This window comes from Colobus angolensis, unplaced genomic scaffold (assembly GCF_000951035.1).
Source record: "Colobus angolensis palliatus isolate OR3802 unplaced genomic scaffold, Cang.pa_1.0 Scaffold203, whole genome shotgun sequence".
NCBI lineage: Eukaryota > Metazoa > Chordata > Mammalia > Primates > Cercopithecidae > Colobus > Colobus angolensis.
In genome coordinates, this window is record NW_012115189.1 from 2,272,303 (window position 1) to 2,283,500 (window position 11,198).

The 11,198-nt window shown below is 33.7% G+C and overlaps 1 protein-coding gene across 1 annotated transcript in view; it reads left to right on the forward strand.

Moving 5' to 3' along the window:
- The window catches only part of SPACA1 (sperm acrosome associated 1), a 26,252-nt gene extending 15,768 nt beyond the window's left edge, over nucleotides 1–10,484 (forward strand). Inside the window, exons 3-7 of the mRNA XM_011941900.1 lie at nucleotides 1,206–1,307; nucleotides 2,338–2,444; nucleotides 3,089–3,224; nucleotides 7,842–7,962; nucleotides 9,842–10,484. Coding sequence (XP_011797290.1) covers nucleotides 1,206–1,307; nucleotides 2,338–2,444; nucleotides 3,089–3,224; nucleotides 7,842–7,962; nucleotides 9,842–9,995 — 620 coding nt within the window. The 3' untranslated portion in view covers nucleotides 9,996–10,484. The remainder of the gene's footprint in view (nucleotides 1–1,205; nucleotides 1,308–2,337; nucleotides 2,445–3,088; nucleotides 3,225–7,841; nucleotides 7,963–9,841) is intronic.
- Nucleotides 10,485–11,198: the final 714 nt, after the last annotated feature.

Below are 11,198 nucleotides of genomic sequence, written 5' to 3' on the forward strand. Positions count from 1 at the left end.
AAAAAAAAAAAAGTCTTTCATAAACTCAAGTGGAGCCTTACTTCAGCCATTCTTAGCCATCATTTCTCTTAACCAAAGACCTTCTTCCTTCCATCCTTCCATTTTCTTATTTCATATGTAGCCTTCTCCCTTGCTATTCAAAGTGAGGTCCACAGACTGCAGCAGTATCACCTGGGAGCTTGTTAGAAATGCAGAATCTCAAACCCATTCAAGAACAGCTAAATCAAAATTTACATTTTAGTAAGATCTCCAGTAAGATAACATCTTAGAGGGGCTGGAAGAGGAAATCTAGTAGTTAAGGAAATAAAAATGGTCTCTTTCTTAATCTGTCTTAACGTGGCACATGATTCAACATGTAGCTAATCCTGCGTTTTGTTATTTCTCTCAATTGTGGTGATGTGAGGCAAACTCTGGAATTCTGAGATCAGTTAGGAAAGTTAATTCCTTGTTACAAAAAGTGTGACAATCTAAAGAGAGCATCTTGTTGGAAATGGAGATTTGGTCAGTGATAGGTTGTCCTCCCTATATTTAATACAGATATTTTATGAATCTAAATATTTAAAGGCATCATTTATGCTAAAATGTGATTTTTTATTTTCCTCCAGAGCTTCCCCCATGCTTCCCCAAAAAGTTCCTGGGTCAAATAAATTTGGGAAATATTGTATACCACTGTATTCCATCAAATCCATGACTTTATGGACTGTAAGAAGTACATTTTATGTATTCTAAAAAGGAAAAATACTGCCAATTAATTTATGACATGCTATCAATTGTAAATGTATTCTGATTTTAAAGATGTTAAAATGTAAAAATGTAAAAATTTTGCATCTTAGATCAATGCAGATGTACACAATAGCATGTTAATTTACTAGCATATTAAAATTTCCCTCAAAATTCTGTAGTAAAGTGATCCCTTTAATTTCATTTAATGTACTATTTTCCAATGTGCATGATTATGGAATCCTTTTTCTTATGGTACCCAGAGGAACTAGTGTTTCACGTAATTCACTCCAGAAAATTGCTGTTTTAGGAAATAATTCAAAATGAAGAGCCAGAAAAATTTTAAGTGTTATCATTCTGAATTTAGAAGCTTAATTTCTGAAATTAGAAGAAAAGTCTCAAGAAAAGACCTAGGTGGGAAAGTGAAGACACTGTGGAATCAGTTTTTTTCTTAACATTTGCCTTTTTTTTATCTTAAACCAAAGGTATTGGTGTTAGAGAAGTTATATTAACAAATGGATGCCCTACTGGTGAATCCAAGTGTGTCGTACGGGTAGAAGAATGCCGTGGACCAGTAGATTGTGGCTGTGAGTTGAATTATGTATTGGAGGGAGACTGTGGGCAAGAGTTTACTCTGGGGAAATATTTTTCACCTCAGGTTGTCACTGAGTAGAAGGAGGCAACTAGTTGACATACTGAAAGGAAATCATAACATTTTAAATTCCACTTGTTTAAGCAGTTATAGTTCTGAGCAACTTTCTGATTTTGCTTCACCTTTTTTCAGATACATATAAAAGTTAACATATATTCTCTATAATATACTGGAGGCTTACTATAATATATATAGGATCTATAGTTGAGGCTATCCTGTGGCGAAATGCTTTTGATGCTTTGATCGTGGCATTTTGTCAGTAGATTTGTAAACTTTAAATTGGGAACCTTGACAGCTGTTCCATATATCACATTGTGCTGTTATGAAATTTCAGTACCTCTAATGGGAGTCCCTAACAAGTACATTGGAAGCCACTAATAGATCTCATAGGTTAGTCTAACAGATCACTAGGTCAATTACAACTTATTCTGCATAAGGAGCAGAGAGCCATGGTGTCTCCTCATTTGCTTCTTTTGGTGACTATCTTTGCACCTATCAGTCTTCTGTTCCTCTACACTCAAACTCCCAATTAAAAGTTTGATAACTTCCAGCATATAGTTGATTTTTAAAACTGGAGGTGGCTCTTTAAAGTAGTATTGTGACACCTGTAATCTTAGCACTTTGGGAGGCCGAGGCAGGAGGATCACTTGAGCTCAGGAGTTTGAGACCAGGTTGGGCAACATGATGAAACCCTATCTCTACAGATTTTTTTTGTTTTAAATTAGCCAGGCATAGTGGCATGTGCATGTAGTCCCAGCCACTTGAGAGGCTGAGGTGGGAAGATGGCTTGAGCCCAGGAGGCAGAGGTTGCAGTGAGCCAAGATCATGCCACGGCACTCCAGCCTGGGCAACAGAACCAGATCCTGTCTTAGGAAAAAAAAAAACAAAACAAAAAAAACAGGTAGTGTCATGTATAAAGCAATTAATAATGCCCAATGGTATTTATGTGTTTAATTTTTTTTCAGGGGGTAAACCAATTTCAGAAAGTCTTGAAAGTGTTAGACTGGCATGTATTCACACATCTCCTATAAATCGTTTCAAATATATATGGAAACTTCTAAGGCCAGACCAAGTGAGTAATGAATGGATATAACCTGGTGCTTTCTAGTGAGTGATAAAATTTGTTTCTCAGTTCTGATGGTTTTCAGAAAACTTTCTTTATAAAAGCAGTTTGCCAAAATGAAGTTAAGAATTATACAACTTTATTATTTTGGAATTTTAAAATGTTCATTATTCGGTAGGACTAAACTTTACATACGTCCAAGGGCCAGCTATAATCAGAACTTTAAAAGGTCCATTTTATACACAGTATTCCATTTCAGAAGTGAGGTTTTCATTGGCTTATATAGGAGTTGTGTAATAATAACAGTGGCTAACATTAATTAAAGGTTTATTAAGTGCCAGACATGACATTGAGTGCTGGAGCCTTTTTTAATCCATGTAACAATTCTGTGAGGTAATCACTATCATTATATCAATTTTTACAAGTAAGTAACTGAGGTGCAGTGAGTAACTTGTCCACAGTCACACAGGCATGAAGTGGTAGGGTTGGGATTTGAAGTCTGGATTGTGTGACTGAAAATCCATGTAGATCATTAATTACTTAACTCAGCTAAGGGAGACAGTAACCCCCCTTTCCTTAAGGGAAATAAATTGTTTCCTGGTAAGTGTACATGAAGAATGTTGATGCTTTGTTATTTTTTTCTTTTTAAATAGCAATCCATTGTACTTGTAAATGATTCAGCAATCCTAGAAGTACGCAGGGAAAATCACCCCTTGGCTTTCGAGTGTGACACACTGGATAATAATGAAATAGTAGCAACTATTAAATTCACAATCTATACGAGCAGTGGTAAGTGTCCAGCAATGTCTTGGTTTGCTTATATGCCAAACTTTAAAGAGCATTAAAATCACTTGGAGGCTTGTTAAAACACCAATCTCTAGCCCTACTCCCAGAGTGTCTGATTCAGTAGATCTGGGATGGGACTGGAACAAGAATTTCCATTTCTAACAGGTTTCCCTGTTGCTGCTGGTCCCAGAGACCACACTTTGAGAACCACTGGTTTACATTATTTAGACTTTTCTACAAGATACTACTTAATTTCTTTTTCACAAAGTAGTCACAGTTGCCTCAGTTTGGGAAACTGGTGTATTTTTTTTTTTTTTTTTGAGGTGGAGTCTCCCTCTGTCGCCCAGGCTGGAGTGCAGTGGCGCGATCTCGGCTCACTGCAAGCTCCGCCTCCTGGGTTCACGCCATTCTCCTGCCTCAGCCTCCCGAGTAGCTGGGACTACAGGTGCCTGCCACCTGGTGTATTTCTTAAGTATCTTCAGAGAACAGTCCTCTAACTTGAATTATATTCTTGCTTTTACTTTCATTAGAAAAGTGAAAATGGATAAATGGAATTCTCATGGATGCTTATGAAAATTTTCATTCAGTAAAATAAATAAAATTAAGAAATACAGTGTCAAAGTATATCTCTTTAAAAATTATACATTTGAAGCAAATGTTTTTTGATGAAGCACTAATACAGTTCTCAAAAAAATATGTCACAAAATGCAAATGTTGTCCTGAATGTCATTTTACATATTAGAAACCATATTTTCCTTGTGAGATAGATCCATTTGCATATATTCAGTTTAATCTGTGGTGTCTTACATATCTAGGTAATTATTTCCTTTTGTTCAACTGCTCTTAACTGTTTTTATTGTTGTTATCAACTTTGTTGTTAGGGATGTGGGGACTTGGTCACAAGTTCTTTTGAGAATCCTATCAAGGCTCAGGATCCTTTTTCCAGAAAAATATCCACACACAAATATGCCAAAAGTTACATGTAATTTTAAAGGAGTTTTTGGACTTCTTGAAGCTATTTCTGAACACAAGATACCGCACAACATAACCATTTTATTGAAATGAAAACAGGTTAAAGTGTTTTAGAGTGATTTTAAAAAATAAACTACTATTTAAACCTTCTTTGATACGCTGTTTAATGAGTTTAGAAACATCTTCATGGTGAAAGCTAATAATCTTATCCCTCTACTGGGATAACAGGTGTCATTAAAAGGATAATTTTCAATAAAGCTCTAAAAAAGGCAAGAGAATAAAAACATCATTAAACTAAAAAATATCTCAACTGGCCCTCGTTCATGATATTAAAGGTGTGTGGAGCCATTCTCAGTCTTTGTCCCTACTACCTCGTCCCTGTTAGGACAATTCAGTGTGGTTAGCTCCTCTCATAGGTAGAAGGGAGCATGCATTTGGTAATGTATATGTTAAAGACTGCAACACAGACCCTAAAATGTCAGGCCTTTATTGAGACAAAGTTAACTTCTCTCTCTTACATCAGTCCAGGAATGGTGGGATAACTCTGCCATCTCAGTAAGCGCACTGATTGAATGACAAAATGTTTTTAGAACACTCCAGTATCTATTAATTTCTTTAAACATGACAATTGGGCACACCACTGCAACAGACCCCTTTGGCTGATTAGAAATCAAACAAATGTTTTGGCTAGAAACATCTACACAATATGGTACTAGCATGAAACAAATATGTAATAGAGATATTTTTAGAGTAAATATGATTTCCCTAGTGAAAAATTCTCATCCATTCACTTAAATATCAGATTTTTCACTCCCACAATAGTTGTCTTTCATAATTAAGCATTGTTAAAAAAGATATTTTGAAGTATTCAGAATGTGACTATATTTGGAAATAGGATTTTTTGCAGATGTAATTAGTTAAGATGAGGTTGTACTAGAGCGGAGTGGGCCTTTAATCCAATATAACTGGTACCCTCATAAGAAGAGGACTATTTGGGTATGTTTGTGTGCACACAGACACACAAACACAGATGGAGCGTGGGGTGGGGAGTACCAGGTGAAGACACAGAGAGACACAGGGAGAAGACAGCCATGTGAAAATGGAGACAAAAATTGGAGTTATGCTACCAGAATCCAAGGAATGTCTACCAGAAGTTGAGAAGCTGTAAGAGGCAAGGAAGGATCCTCCCCAAGAACCCTCAGTGGGAGCATGGCTCTGCCAACACATTGTTTTCAGACTTCTAGCCTCCAAAACTGTGAGACAATACGTTTCTGTTGTTTTTAAGTCACTCAGTTTGTGGTACTTTGTTATAGTGGTCCTAGGAAACTATTATGTACATAAGCTTAGTTATGTACTAAGGTGATAGTATCAAATTTAGCCTATTTTTCATTAAACATTTCAATAGAAATTGAGCCTATTTTTTCATTACCTGTAAAAATAGTCTTGGTGACCCTTGCAAGACTCCTGTTGTAATAAATAAAATCTTCATGCCCCTCTCTCTCCACCCTCTCTCAGCTAACATTGCAGAGTAATGGATAAATGAATTTTGCATTTCTCCTTGTCAGGTTTCAGTTCTAAAAGGTATCTTTTATTTAAGTTTCCAAAATGCCACCACTTGTGTAAATCTAAAGTTATTCTGAAATAAAAAGATTTTTAAAAATCCAACAATGTTGGAACATAAATGTAGATATACTTTCTCTGGCATACTTGGAACTATTTAGCGAGATCCCTAACTTGAGTTTATAGCTGTGGAATTACTAGGCAAAATAGAAAGTTATACTCCACGATGTCTAACAGATAGGGAAGCAAATCCAGAAAAATAAGCAGTTGAGATTGCTCATATAGAAGACTACTTCTGACAGAGTGGTACTTATCAAAATCAAAATATTTAAATAGTCAAAATATACCTTGTATAAATTAAACCTCCCTGGACCTTGGTTTACTCATCTGTGTAATGCAATGGTTGGATCAGATGATCTCTGTAGTTCTTTCTTCCATGAATCTTTTATGATTCCAGAATTTGGGGACATAAAAGAGCTATAATAAAGACATATAATTCACAAAGGAAGTAATATTCTATGTTAATTGGCTTTTTACCAGTTTACAATGTAGCAATACTATAATACATATGGTAGACTGGTTTTGTCTCTTTAATAACCTTATTTGCTGAAAGCAGAGAGATATGGGAGGGAATGCTTGATGTAAGAGTGGTGCATGAGGTGGGTACAGTGGTGTGTGCCTATCATACTAGCTACTTGGGAGGCTGAGGTGGGAGGATCACTTGAGCCCAGGAGTTCAAGACCAACCTGGGCAATATAGCAAGACCCCATTTCCTAAAGAGAGAGGAGTTGGGGTGTGTGGATATGTGTATGGAAAACGATGAGCTTCAATTCCTTTCTTACAGCAAATGTAAAAATTAGAGAGGTATCATAGTCTTAAGTGTAAAAGCTAAACCCATAAAGCTTTAGGAAAGAGATATAGGAGAATATTTGCATGATTCAGGAGTAAGCAAAGGTTTCTTAGACATGATTCAGAAAACAATCACCATAAAAAGAAACATGGAACAAATCAGACTGCATCAAAATTAAAAACTTCAGCTCATTAACAGAAATCATTAGGATAATGAATAGGCAAGCCAAAATCTGGTAGAAAACATTTATAAAACATGTACAGTCAGTACAATCAGTTTGAGAAAGTTCTCATGGTTTCTTAGAAAGCTAAACACACATCTGTCTACCCTACTACCCAGCAATTCTATTATTAGATATTTAGCCAAAAATTAAGATATATATTCACAAAATGACTTGTATAAGAATGTTCATGGCAGCTTTATTTATAGTATCTCACAACTGGAACAGCCTAGGTATCCATCAGTAGGAGGACGAGTAAACAAATTGTGGAGTATACCTAGTAATAAAAAAAAGATAGTTGCATATAACAGTATGGGTGAATTTCTAAAACATTATTCTGAGTAAACAAATCTTTACACAAGAGATTACCTAGTGTGTGTTTCCATTTATATGTAGTTCTAGGATAGTCAGAGCTAATCTATGGTGAAAAAGAAAATCAGGATACTTGTTGCCTCTGAAGGATGAAGAAGGAATTAATTAGGAAGAGGCTCAAGGGAGCTTTCTGGGGTATAGTAATATTCTGTATCTTGACTAGCATTTAGTTACTTATACGAGTTTGCCTTTGTGAAAACTAAGCAAATGTACATTTAAGATCTTTGTGCAATTCTTTGTGTGAAAATTTTATTTCAAAGAAAAAACTAATATTAAAATCCAGTTAACGACGTGCTTGCTGAAAAATTTTAGGGGAAGTATACTGACATTTGTAAATTATATTGAAATGCATAAAAAATAAGGTGGATTAATGAGTTGATAGAGGAATGGATAGATGAATTTTAAAATATTAATGGTAGTATTTAGATGGTGGTAATACAGGCTGTTCATTGTCAAATTCTTTTAACCTTTTTGCATGTTTGAAAAGGAGATTTCAAACATGCAGAGCAAGATGATTAATATTTTTCTCTGCACTAAGTATTTCTTTATGTTTCTAGAGTTGTTTTTCAAACATAAACTTTTAAGTTAGATACTCATTTCCTTTTCCTCAGTAGTAATACTCATTAGGTTTGTGTGTTTTCTCTAGAATTGCAAATGAGAAGATCAGGCCTACCAGTCACTGATGTAGCCCTAATTTTTGTGCTGATCATAGGAGTCATTATCTGTGTATTTATAATCTTCTTATTGATCTTCATAATCGTAAATTGGTAGGTGAATGGCGGAATGCATCATCACCCTTGATTGACATCCTCCTCTTCTTCCCTCTCCTCATCCAGTGAATTGCAAAGCCCTGTCCGTGATGTCTCCTACATGTTGCCTTGAAACTGTCCATCTCCTTTCATTGCTCCTGTGACTGCCCTAGTTCAGGCTACCCCATCTCTTTATGTAGATGCTTTTTAAAACAATCTCATGACTTGGTTCTCGAGCTATGAGAGAGCTTTTAAATGCAATTTTTACAATTTTATATGGTAATTGCTTTAAAAAGTTTTATTTAATGAATATTTGTGTTGTCCAGTTTTGGTTCTTTCAACTCTAAACCTTGGTTATTGTAACCTACTAATTCATTTGTGTGACAATATTTATAATACCTACATGAGTAGTACACCCTGGTAAATCTGAGGGCTCATGTACTATCGATTTGTAGCTGATGCATCACAAACTAAAAATGAATAATGAACACAAAGGCACTTCTTAGAGAAGAGGTAACATATATGTTTTATATGTATGTACATATATTGTATATACAATATACATATATCTATGTACATATATTCCATATGCAATATAAATATATCATATATAGGTCATATATGTGTACCAAATATGTATATAGTATAATTTATATATAATATATAATATACATGTGTATATAATATATGGGTTATATAGTATATATGTAGATGTATGTATGTATAACATATACAACCTCATATCTAAGAAGTGCCTTTTTATTATTTTTAGTCTGTGATGTATATATATTACAGATGATTGTGTATACATCACATATATATAGTATGTATGTATATGAGCCCTCAGGCTTACCAGGGTGTAATACTCATGTAACTATTATAAATATCATCATATATATTACATATGTATATTTGTACCATATATGTATACATACATATATGTGTATTATGTATGTGTATACATATGTAGATACATATATGTAATATATATGTATCACAGACTAAAAATAATGCATAAAACTTATTAGAGAAGATGTAATATATTATATATTATGTTTACATGCATGTATATATAATACATATACATATATTATATACACGTATATAATATATATACATATAGTACATACATATGACCTGTATACCGTATATATACTATATTTACATATAATATATATACTATATGTACACACATATATACTATATATACTTATATATTACCTCTTCTTTAAGAAGTGCCTTTTTATTCATTATTCATTTTTAGTTTATGATGCATCAGCTGGATGCATCATCACAATGAACCAGCTGGAAAATGATTTTGTTCTGTATTGTAGGAAGTACACTGAGGACTTTAAGCAAAAACAATTGTTTTCATAAAATTTTCCAAAGGAATTTTTTTTTAGTACGTCCCAGACCCCCCACCCCCGTAAAAGTGTTTTTAAAAATCAGCCTTCCGATTTTTTTTCCTGAGTAGGTATAGTTATGTAACCTTAGTGTAGGTGCTAAACATTTTTGAGTAGTAATTTTTATCATTGTAATTTTTAAAAATTTTATTCTTTGAGATAAAATTTGAATATAAAATTTATCATTTTACCATTTTAAAATATACAGTTCAGTAGTCATAAATACATTTATATTCTTTTTCTTTCCTTTATAATATACCTATAATATACCTGTAATGTAATGTACCTGTAATATATATACAGGTACAAATATATATATACAGGTTACATATATTTGTATATGTACAGGTTGTATATATTTGTACCATATATATAATATATACATACAGGTAATACACACATATGTATATTTCTATACATAGAAAATATAGAAATCTATTCAGTTTTAGTTTTCGCTTCATATGGTGGTTTTGGTTTTTGCTTTTTTCTTCCAGGGCAGCAGTCAAGGCTTTCTGGGGGGCAAAAGCCTCTACACCTGAGGTACAATCAGAGCAGAGTTCTGCGAGATACAAAGATTCAACTTCTCTTGACCAATTACCAACAGAAATGCCTGGTGAAGATGATGCTTTAAGTGAATGGAATGAATGATGTATGAATGATATATAACAAATCAAAGGATATTACAGAATATTAGATTCATTATTATAAAAATAAAATATACATTGAAATACTTTCATAATGTTGCAATGGATTGCCACAGTGTGAAGGAAATGCAATGTGAGGATACCACTGTTTTATCAGTGCTTTTTTCCAGTACAGTTATCAAATACTACTTTTAATTTGTTCTCAACACTTATTTCAGGTAATAGCTTGGGGATATTTATCTAAAGGTACCCCCAACAAATCTTCTAAGTGCATTTTTGATCACTTTGATAACTTCTTAGGTGATTTGCCTGTTTTGTCCTAAATAAGAACAATGTAATATAGAAATGCTCTACACATTAGACTTCCTCTCCCCTGAAAGCACTGTGTTGAACTTGCTAAAGCAAATCACACTTTAGAATTTCTGCAGGGAATGTGACATAGAAAGTTTGTAAGATATGAAGTAATAATGATAATGATAACAATAAATACTTAGTGACTACTATGTGCCAAGCATTGCTCAATCCATTTTCCATATATTAGGTGACTTAAATATGATTCTATATAGGAAATATATAAGGAAGAACTGGAGAGGAACTTGGAGGTGCCTGAGGAAATGACATGAATTTAACACATCCTATATTTCTCAGAGAAGCAGTGAGTTAAGGACTTTTGAATGACCACTGATAAGCACCTTCATTGTTCTTGGTATACAGGTAACATCTCAGAACCAAGGTACTTATTTTTGAACATTATCACTGCCTTTTTTTTCTGTGTAATTATGTGATACTGTTATGGCCAACTATCAAACAAGGTACCAAGACATTGTTTTGATTCAGTAGACTTCATCAGAAATGAATTTTCAGGGGTTATCATGGTTATAAAAGTATATATAAAAAGTATATATACTTTTTAATGTTTATATGAATTCTATGCCAACTTTATTTGTATTCTTATGGGATTAATCTGATACCATTAACTCTTTGCACACCTGTGCAGAAGACATTGTAAATGGGCATTTATGGTACACCTCCCTCTAGTAGCCAAGAAATAGGCTGTGTTGTAGAATTATTCATGTTTTCTGTTACATAGCATTTGTCTTTGAGAAAAGCAATGAGGAATTGGCTGGAAAATGATTTTGTTATCTATTGTAGGAAATCCACTGAGGACTTTAAGTGAAAAAAATTGTTTTCATAAAATTTTCCAAAA